The sequence below is a fragment of the Thalassophryne amazonica genome, chromosome 10, assembly GCF_902500255.1.
Source record: "Thalassophryne amazonica chromosome 10, fThaAma1.1, whole genome shotgun sequence".
NCBI lineage: Eukaryota > Metazoa > Chordata > Actinopteri > Batrachoidiformes > Batrachoididae > Thalassophryne > Thalassophryne amazonica.
In genome coordinates, this window is record NC_047112.1 from 67,001,591 (window position 1) to 67,023,090 (window position 21,500).

Consider the following 21,500-nt stretch of genomic DNA (forward strand, 5'->3'; position numbering starts at 1 on the left):
ATCTTTGTTGTGAGCGATGTCTAGGTGGTTTAACCAAATTGCGTGCTTTGGATTAATGGGGCTTTTGTTGTTGTTGTTGTTTTCAGATCTGGGATTTGGCCGATCCTGATGGAAAAGGATACCTGGACAAACAGGTACAAAACACTGTGTTATTCAGGGTTTGTGTCTGTGATGAAGTCATCTAATCTCTCTCTCTTTCTGTCTGTCTGTGTGTGTTACAATTTCAATTTCAATGGAGCTTTATTGACATGGGAAACATATGTTTACAATAATAATAATAATAATGTAATAAATTGTGCAAAGTTTCTATAATGAGTTGGAATGGTGTGTGAGTCCAGAATGTTTTTTGAACCTTAGACTGGCATCAGTACACAGCATGGATGAGAGTGAATGGCATCAGAGTGACGAATCAGCCCACATCTGTAAAGTGTCAAGGTGCAGTGTGAAAATGTCAGACAGCAGTCTCAGAGCAGTTGACATGGTTGAGCCCATTCGCGCGGCTGCTTTCTACTTCCCTTTCTGGGACAACCAATCACAGCTCTTAGATGACTGTGTCATACCCAGCAACGGGGTCAACCCTGCCTCCGCAAAGATGTTTCTGTCCCCTCCTTGCTCAGAGTTGCTCTCAGACACCTCCTGGATCTCTCTTAGGCTAAAATTCTTAGCCTAAGTTAGGCACTCTTACAGAGGACTCTGAGATGGTTCAAGGATATGGGCCCTGGCGTTCAGATGTTTCCATAGTGTGGTGGATGTGGTGACACGTGGCATCGGCGTGTACTCCAGACCCGTTCTACCAGAGTAGTCTTTTTCTCAGAATGTTGGGTTTTCCTGGATTCCTTGGTTCAGTCTGTTGTGTCATGAATTGGGGGTGGCTGATTATCTGTTTGTCTCTCAGGGGTTTTATGTGGCCCTGCGGTTGGTGGCCTCTGCTCAGAATCATCAGGAAGTCAGCCTGTCCAGCCTCAGCCTCACTGTCCTGCCTCCAAAGTTTGTAAGTATTAGTTTTCCATTAAAGCCTCACATTGTGATTACACTGATGTACATCTCTTTGAGCAGATGGGATGAGTTCATCAGTGAAATCACCTGCTGGCGTCAGTGGCTGCAAAGAAAACCTGCCCCCTCTTGGCCCTTTCTGGAATACTTTGGACACCACTGTCGTGGATCGTTATTCTCCGCAGCAAAACAACAGAATCACAGACAGCTCGCCCTTAGCTTCACTAACAGACTAATAACAGAATTTAGATATGATGACACTGAGACCTGCTCCATTCTTAGCAACAAAATTAAGATGGAGAGGAAAGTAGTTACGTACAACAGTAATATCTTGTTCTTAGTAAAGGAGAACCGATTGGGTTTCAATCTGGACTTGAATGTCTCCAGAGAATCTCAACAGGTAGACTGTTCCATAGAACAGGTGCATGGCAGGAGAAAACTCTGTGACCTGCCGACTTCTTTTTAACCTCCTGAGAACACAGAGAACAGGCCAGGACATAAGGTTTAATGTGGTCAGCCAGATAGGGAGGCGCTAGTCCTTCAAGGGTCTTGTATGTTAATAATGAAACCTTAAAATCTGACCTTGCAGAGACACGAAGCCAGTGAACGGAGGCTAACAGCGGGTAATATGGTCCAACTTTCTGGTTCTAGTCAAAGTTCAGTATTTAGTAATTGGTCGTTTGCAGTTTACTAGGTGAAAGTAACATTAAAAGACTAACTGATAGTAGCTAAGGGTACCAACTGACTGGGCTGCGACAGAGTGCAACAGCAGTTGAGAGGGAATATGCAAATTTTCACAGGAGTTTGCATTCTCCTTCTGTGAGTCACAGAGTCACTCTTTTTTTCTTATTGCACATTTTATTTTGCTTGCACATTTCATTTGCACACTTTTTTCACTGTGAATTATTCAGTGTTTAGTGTATATTTGTACATCAATCAATCAATCAATCAATTTTTTTATATAGCGCCAAATCACAACAAACAGTTGCCCCAAGGCGCTTTATATTGTAAGGCAAGGCCATACAATAATTATGTAAAACCCCAACGGTCAAAACGACCCCCTGTGAGCAAGCACTTGGCTACAGTGGGAAGGAAAAACTCCCTTTTAACAGGAAGAAACCTCCAGCAGAACCAGGCTCAGGGAGGGGCAGTCTTCTGCTGGGACTGGTTGGGGCTGAGAGAGAGAACCAGGAAAAAGACATGCTGTGGAGGGGAGCAGAGATCAATCACTAATGATTAAATGCAGAGTGGTGCATACAGAGCAAAAAGAGAAAGAAACAGTGCATCATGGGAACCCCCCAGCAGTCTACGTCTATAGCAGCATAACTAAGGGATGGTTCAGGGTCACCTGATCCAGCCCTAACTATAAGCTTTAGCAAAAAGGAAAGTTTTAAGCCTAATCTTAAAAGTAGAGAGGGTGTCTGTCTCCCTGATCTGAATTGGGAGCTGGTTCCACAGGAGAGGAGCCTGAAAGCTGAAGGCTCTGCCTCCCATTCTACTCTTACAAACCCTAGGAACTACAAGTAAGCCTGCAGTCTGAGAGCGAAGCGCTCTATTGGGGTGATATGGTACTACGAGGTCCCTAAGATAAGATGGGACCTGATTATTCAAAACCTTATAAGTAAGAAGAAGAATTTTAAATTCTATTCTAGAATTAACAGGAAGCCAATGAAGAGAGGCCAATATGGGTGAGATATGCTCTCTCCTTCTAGTCCCCGTCAGTACTCTAGCTGCAGCATTTTGAATTAACTGAAGGCTTTTTAGGGAAATTTTAGGACAACCTGATAATAATGAATTACAATAGTCCAGCCTAGAGGAAATAAATGCATGAATTAGTTTTTCAGCATCACTCTGAGACAAGACCTTTCTGATTTTAGAGATATTGCGTAAATGCAAAAAAGCAGTCCTACATATTTGTTTAATATGCGCTTTGAATGACATATCCTGATCAAAAATGACTCCAAGGTTTCTCACAGTATTACTAGAGGTCAGGGTAATGCCATCCAGAGTAAGGATCTGGTTAGACACCATGTTTCTAAGATTTGTGGGGCCAAGTACAATAACTTCAGTTTTATCTGAGTTTAAAAGCAGGAAATTAGAGGTCATCCATGTCTTTATGTCTGTAAGACAATCCTGCAGTTTAGCTAATTGGTGTGTGTCCTCTGGCTTCATGGATAGATAAAACTGGGTATCATCTGCGTAACAATGAAAATTTAAGCAATACCGTCTAATAATACTGCCTAAGGGAAGCATGTATAAAGTGAATAAAATTGGTCCTAGCACAGAACCTTGTGGAACTCCATAATTAACTTTAGTCTGTGAAGAAGATTCCCCATTTACATGAACAAATTGTAATCTATTAGACAAATATGATTCAAACCACCGCAGCGCAGTGCCTTTAATACCTATGGCATGCTCTAATCTCTGTAATAATATTTTATGGTCAACAGTATCAAAAGCAGCACTGAGGTCTAACAGAACAAGCACAGAGATGAGTCCACTGTCCGAGGCCATAAGAAGATCATTTGTAACCTTCACTAATGCTGTTTCTGTACTATGATGAATTCTAAAACCTGACTGAAACTCTTCAAATAGACCATTCCTCTGCAGATGATCAGTTAGCTGTTTTACAACTACCCTTTCAAGAATTTTTGAGAGAAAAGGAAGGTTGGAGATTGGCCTATAATTAGCTAAGATAGCTGGGTCAAGTGATGGCTTTTTAAGTAATGGTTTAATTACTGCCACCTTAAAAGCCTGTGGTACATAGCCAACTAACAAAGATAGATTGATCATATTTAAGATCGAAGCATTAAATAATGGTAGGGCTTCCTTGAGCAGCCTGGTAGGAATGGGGTCTAATAAACATGTTGATGGTTTGGATGAAGTAACTAATGAAAATAACTCAGAACAATCAGAGAGAAAGAGTCTAACCAAATACCGGCATCACTGAAAGCAGCCAAAGATAACGATACGTCTTTGGGATGGTTATGAGTAATTTTTTCTCTAATAGTTAAAATTTTGTTAGCAAAGAAAGTCATGAAGTCATTACTAGTTAAAGTTAATGGAATACTCAGCTCAATAGAGCTCTGACTCTTTGTCAGCCTGGCTACAGTGCTGAAAAGAAACCTGGGGTTGTTCTTATTTTCTTCAATTAGTGATGAGTAGAAAGATGTCCTAGATTTACGGAGGGCTTTTTTATAGAGCAACAGACTCTTTTTCCAGGCTAAGTGAAGATCTTCTAAATTAGTGAGACGCCATTTCCTCTCCAACTTACGGGTTATCTGCTTTAAGCTACGAGTTTGTGAGTTATACTCCGGAGTCAGTCACTTCTGATTTAAAGCTCTCTTTTTTAGAGCTACAGCATCCAAAGTTGTCTTCAATGAGGATGTAAAACTATTGACGAGATACTCTATCTCACTTACAGAGTTTAGGTAGCTACTCTGCACTGTGTTGGTATATGGCATTAGAGAACATAAAGAAGGAATCATATCCTTAAACCTAGTTACAGCGCTTTCTGAAAGACTTCTAGTGTAATGAAACTTATTCCCCACTGCTGGGTAGTCCATCAGAGTAAATGTAAATGTTATTAAGAAATGATCAGACAGAAGGGAGTTTTCAGGGAATACTGTTAAGTCTTCTATTTCCATACCATAAGTCAGAACAAGATCTAAGATATGATTAAAGTGGTGGGTGGACTCATTTACTTTTTGAGCAAAGCCAATAGAGTCTAATAATAGATTAAATGCAGTGTTGAGGCTGTCATTCTCAGCATCTGTGTGGATGTTAAAATCGCCCACTATAATTATCTTATCTGAGCTAAGCACTAAGTCAGACAAAAGGTCTGAAAATTCACAGAGAAACTCACAGTAACGACCAGGTGGACGATAGATAATAACAAATAAAACTGGTTTTTGGGACTTCCAATTTGGATGGACAAGACTAAGAGTCAAGCTTTCAAATGAATTAAAGCTCTGTCTGGGTTTTTGATAAATTAATAAGCTGGAATGGAAGATTGCTGCTAATCCTCCGCCCCGGCCCGTGCTACGAGCATTCTGACAGTTAGTGTGACTCGGGGGTGTTGACTCATTTAAACTAACATATTCATCCTGCTGTAACCAGGTTTCTGTAAGGCAGAATAAATCAATATGTTGATCAATTATTATATCATTTACCAACAGGGACTTAGAAGAGAGAGACCTAATGTTTAATAGACCACATTTAACTGTTTTAGTCTGTGGTGCAGTTGAAGGTGCTATATTATTTTTTCTTTTTGAATTTTTATGCTTAAATAGATTTTTGCTGGTTATTGGTAGTCTGGGAGCAGGCACCGTCTCTACGGGGATGGGGTAATGAGGGGATGGCAGGGGGAGAGAAGCTGCAGAGAGGTGTGTAAGACTACAACTCTGCTTCCTGGTCCCAACCCTGGATAGTCACGGTTTGGAGGATTTAAGAAAATTGGCCAGATTTCTAGAAATGAGAGCTGCTCCATCCAAAGTGGGATGGATGCCGTCTCTCCTAACAAGACCAGGTTTTCCCCAGAAGCTTTGCCAATTATCTATGAAGCCCACCTCATTTTTTGGACACCACTCAGACAGCCAGCAATTCAAGGAGAACATGCGGCTAAACATGTCACTCCCGGTCTGATTGGGGAGGGGCCCAGAGAAAACTACAGAGTCCGACATTGTTTTTGCAAAGTTACACACCGATTTAATTAACATTAAATCGGTGTGTAACTTGTAAATAACATGCCATACAGAGAGCGAGCAGCTCAAACCAAAGTCAAATTCCTTGTAATCTTGTGGATACTTGGTACGGATGCACCAGTACCACTTTTTTCCAGACTGAGTACAAGTACGAGTACATACATTTGTCTACTCGTCGATACAGAGTACAGACGGTTGCCCAGTTCCGGATCACCTTTTTTAAAGTCCCGCTGTACGGAGCCATAATGCAACTGAATGTCCTTTAATTGTGTATTGTTGTATTGGGTATTTGGATGTTATTTAGCTGAAAAAGTATGGGTGGAGTAGCGCTTCTACTTAAAGTGTGAAGCCACATTATGTGTGGTGCAAACATTTGCCAGAAATGGACCACTTTTGCCGGTTCCGGATCACGACACTCTGTGTCACTTTGGGGTCATTCCTGGCATCTGGCTGGAGCCCTTCTAATGCAGAATGATACACACTGTGCCCGAGAATGTGTTTTGAACACAAAATGATAGAAATTATACTTATTAAATGAGAATTTACTTAGTTTCAAAAGGCGCTGTTATACATTTTTACGAGCAAAAAATGAAGTGTGGAGGTGAGATTTCTCCTGAATTAAAAAGTAAAAGCCCCCACATTCATGCCCATTCGTGATTTTGAGATGACCCCCAAAGTCCACATGACTCACAACTACAGACACAAGGCTGCTGCTTCAGTGATCCGCAACCGGCAAATTTTCGCGTCAGAGATAAATGCGCGCAGCAATTAAACAGCAAGACATAACACACTGGCATTTTCTACCCAAGTAAGTAAGTATTTTCCCACTCTAAAACCAAAAACACCAAATTGCTAACTCACCTTTGCTACGTTTTAGAGATCGTTACTTTAAAACTTGCAGGAATGACTGAGTGACACAAAGCACGAACACCGCAGACACCAGGATGTTTTGATTCCTTTGCTGATCACAAAGATGGCTAGATCCAGTCGAGCTTGTGGTCATTTGTAGACAAAACGTCAATCTTTCCATTTGTACCAAGTATTAGCTTATTCGTGTTGATTACTAGAAACGGCGGCGCAAAAACTACAGCAGTGATCCGGAACTGGCAATGATCCGGAACTGGGCAAGTGACTGTACCAATACGAATACTTAATGATATATGACAGTTTTATGATGACTTTGAAAACATGTTTTCTTCATCAGTTGTTCCTTACTTTTTGACTGTAACTGATACTAATATCATTAGTTTTGTTTTTATTTACAAACATTTCACTTAAATCATGTACCTTCACTTTTTGACTCTAAAAAAAAGGCCCTTTAACATTAACCATGTGTTTCTTAACAAACATGACACTGACAGACATCTGACTGAAATGGAAACTGTAAAATATACAACACCAGGAACTGAACTGAAACTGTCAATCAATAACTTTACTTGTCTGTGAGGACTAAAAGCCTTTTTTGAAAATGTGAGGAGCAGATTCTTTTTGATGAAAAGAAGCTTCTCTGCGTTATTTCTGTTTCTGTTTTTATCTGCAATGTGTGAGACACTGAGCTAAACAGCCTTTCACCCTCAACACTATTTTTAACTTTTAATTAAATATGTACCGTAACATACACAAATACAAACCTTAAATATTTTTTTTTTCAAAGGTGGAACATGTAATATTGATGAGCACTGCGTGGGTGCACAAGCACATACACTGTTGCGCGGCATCTCCGTGACACGCAGAGGCAAAACTGAGTAATTTTAACATTAACATAACATTTTTCTTTGTGGGTTATGGGATCATTTCCTCGTGTTCTGACAGAATAGCCTGAAGCCTGTGATAAATGAGTTGTTAACAAGGCGCAGAGACTCAACTTCTTGCCCAAATTGCGGCTTGTGGAGGCAAGTAGAGGTTCTGAACGCAGCACCACAGACATTCTGCAAATGGATTATCCCTGTTGTGGATAGAGCCGGTCTGCCATCTGCCTGAACACCCACGCCAAGAGCTGAAACTCACCAACCTGATGGACAGTCTCCGCTGCTGAAACCCAGATTTGAGTTCTGACGGAGGAACTGGCGCGAAGTGCTGAAGTCATGGAGGAACTTTTTTCAGACACACGAGGAGTTAAAGTATTTTCAGATGTTGTGTTCCAAACTCAGGAGGCTTTGTGTGGATTATTTTTTTTCAAGATCGCATGATGATGAATTCCACTGAAGCGAACAGGTAAGACTTTTTATTTACTGTGTGTGTGTGAAATTACTCCGTATGATGGACAGCGGCTTTCAGCCAATTAATGGACAGCATTGATGGAAGAATTTGACTTATGAGTACGAGGTCTATTAGAAAAGTATCCGACCTTATTATTTTTTTCAAAAACCATATGGATTTGAATCACGTGTGATTACATCAGACATGCTTGAACCCTCGTGGGCATGCAAGAGTTTTTTCACGCCTGTCGGTTACGTCATTCGCCTGTGGGCAGTCTTTGAGTGAGGAGTCGTCCACCCGCTCGTCGATTTTTTTCATTGTTTAGGAATGGCTGAGACTGTTGCTTTGTTTGCTAAAAATTTTTTCAAAACTGTAAGGCACAACTGAGTGGACACCATTCAATAAATTCAGCTGGTTTTCGGTAAAAATTTTAACGGCTGATGAGAGATTTTGGTCTGGTAGTGTCGCTTTAAGGACGGTCCACGGCGCCTGACGGCGATCTGCGCTTCGAGGCGGCAGCGTCTCGCCGTTTCAAGTTGAAAACTTCCACATTTCAGGCTCTGTTGACCCAGGAAGTTGTCAGAGAACAGAGAACTTTCAGAAGAAGTCGGCATGAGGAGTTTATTCGGACATCCCATTGTTAACGGTCATTTTGTAATGAAAGAACGTGCGGGCAGAGTCGCATGTCGGGCTGGACCCGACCGCGGGGGGTCGCGGCAGGAAAAACACCTCTGTTGGAAATCTTAACGGGCAAGTTGGAACATGCCCAAGCTGTTAAACAATTTCTCAGTTACTCACTTGTTGAAAGCCATTAAAAGCCGCCTGAATTCTACAAATGGTTTTCAACACGGAGGTGTTTTTCCTGTCGCGGCGCACACAGATTTGCCGAGTCGTCACGGAAACGACTCGGCGAATTTGCGCGTACGTCTTTCATTAAAAAAATGTCCTTAAACAGTGGAATGTCCGCATAAATTCCTCATGCCGGCCTCTTCTGAATCTTTTCTGTTCTCTCACAATGTCCTGGGTGAATTAAGCCTTAAATTAGGATGTTTTCAGCTCGAAACAGGCCGACGACAGCGCCTGGAAGCGCTGCAGGACGTCCCGCTCCGTGGGAAGTCCTTACACCGACAGAAACACCCCATAATCTCTCATCAGCCGTTAAACTTTTCACAGAAAACCAGCTTAATTTCTCGAATAGTGTCCACTCGGATATTCCTCACAGGTCCAGAAAAAATTTTGATAAAGCAACGCGCGCCGTCTCGAGCAGCGTGTGAAACAAAGGAATTCAGCCGAGAGGGCGGGACCACATCTCACTCAAGGCCTGCCCACAGGGAAATGACGTCACCGACACGCGTGAAAAAACTCACGCATGCGCACGAGAGTTCAAGCATGATTGGTGTAATCGCATGTCATTCAAATCCATATAGTTAAAAAAATAAATAAAAGGGTCGGTTTATTATCTAAGAGACCTCGTAAATTACATGAAAGCCTGTAAAAATCTATAAATTAGCCACATCATTGTTAAAGCTGCAGTGTTCAAAACGTATGAAAAAAGTAGCAGCTTATAGTCTGGAAATTTCAGAGCGCTGCGTCTCCGCTCCACACGGAGGCAAAACAGAGTAATTTTAACAGTATTTTATTTTATTTTTCTTTGTGGATCATGGGGTAATTTCATCACGCGCAGACAGAATCACTTAATGCCTGTGGTAACTGAGATGTTAACGAGGTGCAGTGACACTTTCAGCTTCTGGTGCAAAGTCTGGCCCATGGAGGGGAGCGAAGGCTCAGCGCCACAGACATCCAACAAAGGAATTACACCTGTAGTCCTCCTCTCCAGCTGGGGCCGGGTTCTTCTTCGTAGAAAATAAGGACAAAACTCTAGGCCAGGGGTGGCCAAGTTCGGTCCTCGAGAGCCACCTTCCTGACACTCTTAGTTGTCTCCCTGCTCCAACACACCTGAATCCAATGAAAGACTCATTAAAAGTCTGCTAACGAGTCTTTCATTGGATTCAGGTGTGTTGGAGCAGGGAGACAACTAAGAGTGTCAGGAAGGTGGCTCTCGAGGACCGAACTTGGCCACCCCTGCTCTAGGCCCATGTATTGATTATTGGGGTCTCAATGATGTTGTTGTGTGGGCCGCTGAAGAGGAGGTACTGCTGGCCCACCACCACCAGTCGGCGCCCTGCTTGGAGTGCGGGCTTCAAGCATGAGAGGGCGCCAGGAGCCATTGGAAGTGACAGCTGTCACTTGTCAACCACACCAGCTGTCTCTCATCAACCACCTCATAAGAAGCGGATTACAACTCCACCTCCTCGCCGAGAAATCATCTACCACTAGAGGTAATCTTCTCTGCTGTATTTTCTGAGTGTTTTTTCAAATTGTGCTCTGTGTGAAGCCGTACACCTGTGAAGTCTGTTGGAGATTGGATTGGCGGATAGTGAGAAGACGACGGTCTTCGTCTCTCACTCCATCCAGAAGAGGGACAAACAGGAGCTGCACGAGTGATAACGTATCTGGAGGTGGAGGTTTTCCCTCCCGGAGGAATTGTGTGTAAAGGTTGCTGGGTGTGAGGACTCACACTCACCGTCATCTGTTTCTTGTCTGCCAGCAGTACCAGGGCCGACAACGGAGGACAGAGACCACCTGGGGACTCAGGACTTGGCGGCTCCGGTGTTCTTCAGGCCGTTGGTGGTGGAAGCGGTGTGGGCCCCGGCTCTTCGATCACCAGAGGTCTCCTATCTTCGAGCCTGCCCACAGTCCTCTTGTGTACAATTGGCATCCATTATTTTTCTGTCTGTATTGCGTTGTGTGCCTTCACAACATTAAATTGTTACTCCTTTTCTTATCCATTGTCCATTCATTTGCGCCCCCTGTTGTGGGTCCGTGTTACGACACCTTCACAACAGATGTCACGATTAAGAACCAGTATCCTCTTCCTTTGATGGCCTATGCTTTTGAACTGTTAGAGGGGGGCCCTTCCGTTCATCCGTGACTAACAAGGTTGACACTGACCGCAGAAGATTGTCTGCTCTGGCTTACGCCACAGGTCAGAAGGTGTGGTTGTCTACGCGGAACCTGCCCCTGCGAGGAGTTACGAAAAAGCTTGCACACCGGTTCATCGGCCCCTTTCCTATCTCCGAGGTCATGAACCCTGTTTCCATCTGGCTTCGCCTTCCGAGTTCCACGTGGATCCATCCCAACTTTCACGTCAGTCGTCTCAAGCCAGTGAAGTCCAGTCCTCTGTGCCTTCCAGACCCCCTCCACCCGCCTGGTTTGTGGATGGTGGCCTGGCCTTCTCTGTGCAGCGGTTGTTGACTCAGTACCTGGTGGATTGGGAAGGTTATGGCAGGAGGAGTAATCCTGGATCCCATCCCGCTTCACATCTTGGACCCTGGGTACATCCGGGCTTCCACGCCTCTCACCAAGATGATCCTTGGCTGCCGAAGCATTGTGTGTGTGTGTGTGGGGGGGGGGGGGGGGGGTACTGTCAGGATTGTGGTGTGTTTTGTTAATTGGTTTAGTCATGTAATGCATTGTTTTCTGTCCCTGTTGCCACGCCCTTCTCTGGAACTTTACTGCACACCTGTTCTCAATCAACCACTCATCACTTCCTGTATTTAAACCCCTTGGTTCCCTCACTTCACCACCAGATCACTGTGCCTTGTGCTTTCGCTTTCAGTTCCTTTCTTTGCTCTGTTCTTGACCCGTTTTTGCCTTGCTGTATTTTTTTGACTTTCTGCTTGTTTTTTGGACCACGCCTAAGCCGTATGTTTCTCATACTGTTGCTGATTTTGGACTGCCTAACTGTATCCCTTTAGTGTCTGAGCTCTGCATTTGCATCCAGCCCTCCTTCATCTCCAGCCGTCATAGTCACCGAGTAACTTAAGACCGTGTAACACCATTTCCCCAAACACTCTGTCAACCTTTAAGCCCCGGTCACACGGCGCTAATGAAGGACACCGAAGCCAAAACGAAACAAGAAATCTGGACTTACATTGACTTTCGCAGATAGCGATTAATCGTCGTCCAACTTCGTTCCTGTAAGCTGGCGCTTCGTCAGAATTTTCAAACTGTTGAAAAATGTGAACAAATCCAGACAACTACCTCAATTCATCCGTATTCTGTTTTGCTTTCTGTCTTGACAGTTCCTCATTGTTTGCATAGTTCCTGTACCGTCAGCGTTCTGTTTGATTGTCGTCCACCTTCATCCAGCCTCCCAAGTCTGATGTCTTGTATGAACATTAGTTTTGCTACTAACCTATAAAATTATTCACAGACTAGCTCCTCCCTACTTAGCTGACCTACTTAAGCCCTACATACCAGCCCAGGCTCTGTGTTCTCAGGGTACAGGACTACTTTGTGTCCCTAGGGTGAATACATAGTATGTTACTATGCTTTTTACTCTTTTAATTCATTTTATTAGGAAATGTTCTAACTTCTGGAAAAATCTAACTTCTGGGTCTTTTAGTGAAGCTTAGGGCTACTGGCCGGCAATTGCCTTATTATTTCTTCTGTTTTTCTTGTTGCTAAATGCTGATAAACTATGCTGTATTTGTTGTCTTTCTGCCGCTTGATTTTGTTTTTTCTTTCTGTTAAAGGTGTGGCTCCATCTAGAGATGGAAGTGAGCGTTTTCTTCTGCAGGCCTCCCATCTTGTGCACCAGCATGGACTCCCACAATCTCCCAAAATTTCCTGTATAATTTCCTGTATTGTCAGTTGTGTCTGTAACATGGCCCAAGCAGAGGGTCACCCCTTTGAGTCTGGGCTGCTTGAGGTTTCTTCCTCAAATCATCAGAGGGAGTTTTTCCTTACCACTTTCGCCTGAGTGCTTGCTGTGGGGGTTGGTAAGGTTTGACCTTACTGTGTGAAGTGCCTTTAGGCAACTTTGTTGTGATTTGGTGCTATATAAATGAAAGTAAATTGAAATTAAAAATTAAATGAAAATTTACTAAATATGATATTATAAAAATAGAGATTTCTTCCAGACATATTTAAAACAATCCAAAAAGTCACAGAGCACCCAGTTCACAGCAATGAAAGGACATTGAGAATACAGGTGAGCCACGTTAACTCAGACCGTGAGTTATCTGAAACCGCGAGTTAATTAAGTTGACCAGAAAAACTTAAAGTCAGCTTACCTTGCCATATTATAATAGTTTCGACCATTTGAGGCGTGACCAATAGATGGTGATGATTTTTTCATCTGGACTGGGTTTGGGATCTTTTTCTTCCTCATCCGTCTGCCTACATGAGGGTTCCGTCAATGTGGAAGATTCCTGACATTTCTGGATGCAACTCTTTAGATCCTTACTGCTGGTTCACTTTGCTGTTTCCAAAATGATGTTCTGACCTGCCTCAGCAGATTAGAGAGACCTCATCTCTGTCCGTTTTGAAATCTCTAAGGAAAACCCATTTCCTCTCCTTGACCTTGGACACTTGAGACATTGACATCATTCTTTTATTTGAATTTATTGGTTTTTTTTAATCGTATGGTTGTTATTTTTACCTCCGCCAAGGAGGTTATGTTTTTGGTCATGTTTGTTTGTTTGTCTGTTTTTTCAGCAGGATAACTCAAAAACTTTTGAACGGATTTTGTTGAAATTTTGTGGAGTGGTTGGAAATGACAAGAGGAACAAGTGATTAAATTTTAGTGGTGATCCGGATCCCGATCCAGATCCCGATGCTAATGCGTTAGCATGTCTATGGCATTTTCATTGTTAAAAGTTAGCATTAAGCAGTTGCAGCTGTCATCACGTTCGAGTGCATTTGTTTTCAAATTGTAATATTTCTTAAATTTATTTTTGTTTATAGAAATTTTGTGGAGTGGGTTGGAAATGACAAGAGGAACAAATGATTAAATTTTAGTGGTGATCCGGATCACGATCCGGATCCCGATGCTAACGCGTTACCATGTCTGTGGCATTTTCAGTGTTAAAAGTTAGCATTAAGCAGTTGCAGCTGTCATCACGTTCGGGTGCATTTGTTTTCAAATTGTAATATGTCTTAAATTTATTTTTGTTTATATATTAATAATCTAATGATTATTATATACAATTTTAGAGAAAGAGACAAAAAGAAATAGATCACTGTGCCAAGGAGGGAATCTCTTTAGGGTCAGTGACCCTATGGCCTTGTTTAGAGAAGTGTTTCATAAATGTTAAAAAATTCATATATTTGCAGTTTAGTTGAATAATAAATTGCATTTTGTCTCATTTGTTTTTGTCTATAAGCACATGCAATATCAATTTCAGTGCTCAGATGACAGTAGCTTCTGGGAAAGGTGCAAGTTACAATAAACTGTGATGCCAAGCGCTAAGGATACATGCTATCCAGTCACAGCAGATGAAACTTTTTTTTACTACTGAGCAAACATCATTGTTAGACTTTTTTAGGTTCAGTGATTCCACGGCATGTAGCTGTTATGGCGTCAAGACCCCATGGCCTTGGCGGAGGTTTGCACTCTCTGAGTGCTTCTAGTTACTAATGTTTTATGACTTTTAAATATTTTAGTTGTATTTTGTTTACAATATTAGTGAATTATGTCATTTATGAAGATTTATATTTTCTGCACAGCACTTTGGTCCACTATGGTTGTTTAAAGTGCTTAATAAATAAAGTTGGTTGGATGATGCCAGGGTACTATGTACCCTGTACCATGTAAACTAGGATTAAAATAAGATGCAGATTGTGTGTGCATTGTGTACAGTGGACAGTGTGTGTGTGCAGTTTCAGTGACCTCTGTAAATCTCCTCTGAAGATATGATATATGTCTGTCATGCCGTGAAAGATATGCCGCGCTCATCCTCAGATGTTAACAGACACATTTCACTTTGTAAAGTGCTGTTATACCCACAGCCATTAGCACACATTCACACTGTGAGCACATGATGCTGCGTTCAGTGCTGCTTGTAATCAACTTTCGACTGCTATTGTGGACAGTCAGACTCGGTTACCTCCTATTTCGAATCTGGACATCAAGTGGGCACAAAAATCAGCAGTGGGAGATCGGCCTTAGACAGACAGGCAGTGGTGGGCATAGCTAACCGAAAAGTTAGCTTCGCTAACCACTAATCCACTAACTGAAAAGTTAACTTCTGTAACGGTAAACCGATAAACTGCAAAAAGTCTTAAGGTGCGTTTACACTAGGGTGGTCCATAAAAATGGTCAAAATTTTTTTTTCAAAAAACTTCGTCTCACCCTCTAAATTTGTTGTACCTAACATAAAAACACATCATGTACAATTTCATAAAACTAATAATTTTTACTGGTAGCACATTTCCAGATATTTCCAAATTATTTCTGTCAGTTTAATATTGATATGTCAGGACAGAAATTATGGCAATACATTGGAAAATCAAATCTTTTCATATCCCATAAAATAGTTAACACTAAAACATGAATTGTGAGATGCAGTTCTTCTCGTACATATATCATGCTCCTACAATACCTACATACTGGGGTAGCGAAGATTTTGTAACAATCAAACATTGCATTTTCATTTTATTGATGAAATACTGTTTCATTATTGATAAATTTAAATAAGTCTATGCTTTATATATTTCCACATATATTTTGATCTAGCTCCAAACATTAATATTCTTTATGCCTTGCAGTACTTAATATTCAAAAATGTATGAATCAGCACAAGAACCAGTTATACAGCTGTGTAACATAAGAGAACATCCTTTACATGATAATGATATTTAAGTTGCTTGCATCATGACCAAGACTTGCTGCCGTTTCAGTCAGAATATAGGTGGCACTTCTGTCTGTTGTTTTGGTCCTATCCAATGCTGCTGCAAGTCCTGGTGTTACAACAGCTTTAATTTTACTGGCTTTTTGTGGCACTGGCATAACAAATTCTTCATCTGGACTTTCTGTGTTCTCTTCACTCTGGCTGGAGACAATGTCAGGTAGTGAGACATTAGATGGTCCAGGCTCCTCCAGTTTCTTTTTGTATTTTGCTTCTGCAGCTTTCCTTTTTTCTGCTCTTTGTTCTTTGGCAGTTTGTATTTTATCTATGCCTGTCATGCATCCTCTACCTTTCTCTCGCTGAGCAAGTAGGAACTGTCTGTCATCTTCAAACTTTATCATTGTTAGGATATCCTGATGTGCCATGTCAAACAAGTCCTCCAAAGATTCACAAAACACTGTTTCGTCTTTCTTCTGCTTGTCTGTATTGCGATTCTTGGTCTTTTTCAATGTTTTCCATTTTCCGAACACCTTTTCTAACTTTGTGATCAGGTGCTGCTTTGCCCTCAGTGGGATTCTAGCTCTCTCCCAAAAAGGAATTGCCATGTCTATAGAGGTCACAGCAGCATCATGGACAGTTTTCTTCAAATCAGTGTGTTTGAAGAAAAATACCTTGAGTATTTGCCCATTTGAGGGCAATTTGTTTCCCTTTATTTCAGTCGGTGGAACCAATAAGGTATACAAATGTTCTACTTCTAGTAGCTGACATGTTTTACTGAAGTTTCCAGTTAATGGTTAAGCATGTTAAGTCAGCACGTGTCTCTTTTTACATTTATCTCATGTTAGATTCACCATCACCAAAGATCTGAAAGAAAAGAAGCTGTGAATTGTGTTGTGAAAGTGTAGTGACACGGACCCACAACAGGGGGCGTAAATGAACGGACAATGAAAGAGTCAAATATGAACACTTTACTGTTGTGAAAAGCACAACCAAACACAGCAGATTACAGAATATGTACAATAGTCTATTAGCAAAGGTGACGTGTGGGCAGGCTCGAGGATAGAGGACATCTGTCCTGAGAAGAACCGGAACCACACAATTTCCTCCGCCACCGAACCTGGAGAATACTGGAGCCGCCAAATCCCGAACACCCCAGGTGGCCACTGTCTCCGCGTGTCGGATCTGGTACTGCTGGCGAGGAGCAGAGACAATCAGATGTGGGTGTGTGAACACCCAGTAACAACAACGGTGGGAATTCCACCTCCACCTCTAACACACACTCGTGCAGTGTCTGAGTAACCACTTATCTGGATATGCAGGCTGAGAAGGTTACCTCCTAAGGTAGACGATATCTCGGCAACGAGGTGGAGATGACGTCCGGTCTTTATGGAGTGGGATGATGAAGTGTAGATGGGTGACAGCTGTCAAGAGATAATGAGTGACAGCTGTCACCCCTGGCTGTGTCTGTGGCGGCAGCGCCCTCTCGTGCCTGAAGCCCGCACTTCAGGCAGGGCGCCCTCTGGTGGTGGGCCAGCAGTACCTCCTCTTCTGGCGGCCCACACAACAGGACCCCCCCCCTCAACGGGCGCCTCCTGGCGCCCGACCAGGCTTGTCCGGGTGATGGCGGTAGAAATCGGCCAGGAGGACCGGGTCTAGGATGAAGCTCCTCTTCACCCAGGAGCGTTCTTCGGGTCCATACCCCTCCCAGTCCACCAAATACTGGAACCCCCGGCCCATCCGACGGACGTCCAGGAGCCGGCGCACTGTACAAGCCGGCTCCCCGTCGATGATCCGGGCGGGAGGCGGCGCCGGTCCGGGAGCACAGAGGGGTGAGGTGTGGCGGGGTTTGATTCTTGACACATGAAAAACCGGGTGGATCCGCAGTGAAGCTGGGAGTCGGAGCTTCACTGCGGCAGGACTGAGGATTTTGAGGATTTCATACGGTCCAATGTACCTGTCCTTGAGCTTTGGAGAGTCCACCTGGAGGGGGATGTCCTTTGTGGATAGCCACACCTCCTGCCCAGGCTGGTAAGCAGGGGCCGGGGACCGCCGGCGGTCTGCATGGGTCTTCGCCCTCGTCCGGGCCTTTAACAAGGCAGAACGGACGGAGCGCCACACCCGACGGCACTTCCGCAGGTGAGCCTGGACCGAGGGCACACCGACCTCTCCCTCCACCACGGGAAACAACGGGGGCTGATACCCCAAACACACCTCAAATGGGGAGATGCCGGTGGCAGAGGACACCTGGCTGTTATGTGCGTACTTGATCTAGGCCAGATGTTCACTCCAGGGCGTCGGGTGGGCGGACGTCACACAGCGCAGGGCTTGCTCCAATTCCTGATTGGCCCATTCTGCCTGTCCATTGGTCTGCGGGTGATACCCGGACGAGAGGCTCACAGTGGCCCCCAGTTCCTGGCAGAAGCTCCTCCAGACGTGTGAGGAAAACTGGGGACCACGATCAGAGACGATGTCGGTAGGTATCCCATGCAGACGGATGACGTGGTGGACCAGGAGGTTTGCAGTCTCCTGGGCCGTGGGGAGCTTCGGCAGGGCCACGAAGTGGGCCGCCTTGGAGAATCGGTCCACTATCGTGAAGATGGTTGTCATGCCCTGGGACGGCGGGAGGCCCGTGACAAAATCCAGACTGATGTGGGACCAGGGGCGATGAGGCACAGGAAGTGGCTGAAGAAGTCCCTGTGCCTTCTGGTGGTCTGCCTTGCCCCTGGCACAGGTGGTGCAGGCCTGGATATATTCCCGGATGTCGGCCTCCAGGGACGCCCACCAGAAGCGCTGCCGGACCACTGCCACGGTCCTTCGCACCCCGGGATGACAGGAGAGCTTAGAACCGTGACAGAAATCCAAGACAGCAGCTCTTGCTTCTGGTGGGACGTAGAGTCTGTTCTTCGGCCTAGTTCCGGGGTCCGGGCTCCGTGCCAGGGCCTCCCTGACGGTCTTCTCCACGTCCCAGGTGAGGGTGGCCACGATAGTGGACTCCGGAAAGATGGGCTCCGGTGGATCCGACAGCACAGTCTTGACTTAATCTTCATGCACCCGGGACAAGGCATCCGATCTCTGGTTCTTGGGAGATGATAAACCCCAGGAAGGACAAAGAAGTGCGGTGAAACTCACACTTCTCGCCCTTCACAAACAGCCAGTTCTCCAACAACCGCTGCAGGACCTGACGTACATGCTGGACATGAGTCTCAGGGTCCGGGGAAAAGATGAGAATATCGTCCAGATATACGAAGACGAATCGGTGCAGGAAGTCCCGCAAGACATCGTTTACCAAAGCTTGGAACGTTGCGGGGGCGTTAGTGAGGCCGAACGGCATGACCAGGTACTCAAAGTGACCTAACGGGGTGTTAAATGCCGTCTTCCATTCGTCTCCCTTCCGGACCTGAACCAGGTGATACGCATTCCGAAGATCCAATTTTGTAAAGATTTTGGCTCCATGCAGGGGGGTGAACACGGAATCCAACAAGGGCAACGGGTATCGATTGCGAACCGTAATCTCATTCAGCCCCCTGTAATCGATGCATGGACGGAGTCCGCCATCTTTCTTGCCCACAAAAAAGAAACCTGCACCCATCGGGGAGGTGGAATTTCGTATCAACCCGGCAGCTAATGAGTCCCGGATGTAGGTCTCCATTGATTCGCGTTCAGGTTGTGAGAGGTTGTACAGGCTGCTGGACGGGAACTCCACGCCTGGTATCAAATCAATGGCACAATCGTACGGACGGTGCGGAGGAAGGGTGAGTGCCAGATCCTTGCTGAAGACGTCAGCAAGATCGTGGTACTCAACCGGCACCGCTGTCAGATTGGGAGGGACTTTGACCTCCTCCTTAGCCTGTAAACCGAGAGGAACCGAGGATCCTAAACACACCCGATGGCAGGTTTCGCTCCACTGAACCACCACCCCAGACGGCCAATCAATCCGGGAATTGTGTTTCAACATCCAAGGGAAGCCCAAAATCACGCGGGAGGTAGAAGGAGTCACAAAAAACTCGATCTCCTCCCGATGATTCCCAGACACTACCAGAGTTACTGGTTGTGTCTTGTGCGTGATTAAAGGGAGAAGGGTGCCATCTAGTGCCCGCACCTGCAATGGTGAAGGAAGCGCCACCAGAGGGAGCCCTGCTTCCCTAGCCCATCTGCTATCCAGCAGATTCCCTTCTGACCCCGTGTCCACCAGTGCCGGGGCTTGAAGGGTTAAATCTCCACTCAGGATTGTAACTGGGAGTCGTGTGGCAATACGTGTGTGTCCCACGTGCATGTTATGACCCCCCTTTAGCCCAGTCTCTAAAGGCGAGTGTTGTCGTTTTGGCCGTTTGGGGCAGTTTCTCTGTATATGCTCCTTCGAGCTGCAGAAAAAACACTCCCCGTGGACCAGCCTCCTCATTCTGTCTTTTGATCTTATATTGGCCCTGCGCGTTTCCCTAGCAACACCAGCAGGGGGTGCTGTTGCCCCACAGAGCGCTGCGGCTGTGGAGCGTGGGGAGGGCGGAACCTTTTCAGACCCGGAAGGGAGAGGGACGGCGCGTGCCCGGCCACGTCCTTCGTCTCGCTCCCGACGGCGTTCCTCTAACCGATTGTCTAACCGTATAACGAGATCAATAAGTCCATCCAAATCCCGCGGTTCGTCCTTGGCCACCAGGTGCTCCTTCAGGACCGACGACAGTCCGTTTATGAAGGCGGCGCGGAGCGCAGCGTTATTCCAGCCGGACCTCGCAGCCGCAATGCGGAAGTCGACTGCATAAGCGGCTGCGCGCCGGCCTCCCTGTCTCATTGACAGCAGCACAGTTGAAGCGGTCTCTCCCCTGTTAGGGTGGTCAAACACGGTTTTGAACTCCCTCACAACCCAGTGTACGTATGAAGGAGCCGTGAATTTTGCTCCCAAAGCGCCGTAGCCCAAGCGCGTGCCTCTCCTCGAAGCAGATTAATTACATAAGCTACTTACATAAGCATCAGACGCGTACATGACGGGACATTGTGCAAAGACGAGCGAACACTGCATGAGAAAGTCCGCGCACATCTCCACACAACCTCTGTACGGCTCTGGGTGGCTTATGAATGCTTCAGGGGATGGTGGGAGGGGTTGTTGAACGACCACTGGAACATTCATATCCTGCACAGGGTCAGCAGGAGGAGGAGCTGCAGCAGCGCCCTGAGCGCTCGCTGCCACCTGTGCGGAGAGAGCCTCCACCCTGCGGTTCAGGAGGATGTTTTGCTCGGTCATCTGATCCAACCGAGCCGTAAAGGTGGTGAGGATGTGCTGCAACTCACCAATCACGCCTCCTGCAGACGCCTGTGCACCCTGCTCTCCCATTGGCCATTCAATGGCTGGGTGACGCCCCTCGGAGTCCATGACGCTGGCCGAGATATCCTGTTGTGAAAGTGTAGTGACACGGACCCACAACAGGGGGCGTAAATGAACGGACAATGAAAGAGTCAAATATGAACACTTCTGTGAAAAGCACAACCAAACAGCAGATTACAGAATATGTACAATAGTCAATTAGCAAAGGTGACGTGTGGGCAGGCTCGAGGATAGAGGACGTCTGTCCTGAGAAGAACCGGAACCACACGATTTCCTCCGCCACCGAACCTGGAGAATACTGGAGCCGCCAAATCCCGAACACCCCAGGTGGCCACTGTCTCCGCGTGTCGGATCTGGTACTGCTGGCGAGGAGCAGAGACAATCAGATGTGGGTGTGTGAACACCCAGTAACAACAACGGTGGGAATTCCACCTCCACCTCTAACACACACTCGTGCAGTGTCTGAGTAACCACTTATCTGGATATGCAGGCTGAGAAGGTTACCTCCTAAGGTAGACGATATCTCGGCAACGAGGTGGAGATGACGTCCGGTCTTTATGGAGTGCGATGATGAAGTGTAGATGGGTGACAGCT

The 21,500-nt window shown here is 45.3% G+C and overlaps 1 protein-coding gene across 5 annotated transcripts in view; it reads left to right on the forward strand.

Moving 5' to 3' along the window:
• eps15l1a (epidermal growth factor receptor pathway substrate 15-like 1a) overlaps positions 1-21,500 on the forward strand; it is a 260,935-nt gene that overhangs the window by 32,037 nt on the left and 207,398 nt on the right. For all 5 annotated transcript variants that reach the window (XM_034180180.1, XM_034180179.1, XM_034180181.1 and 2 more), the window contains exons 4-5: positions 87-134; positions 896-991. In XM_034180180.1, coding sequence (XP_034036071.1) covers positions 87-134; positions 896-991 — 144 coding nt within the window. The remainder of the gene's footprint in view (positions 1-86; positions 135-895; positions 992-21,500) is intronic.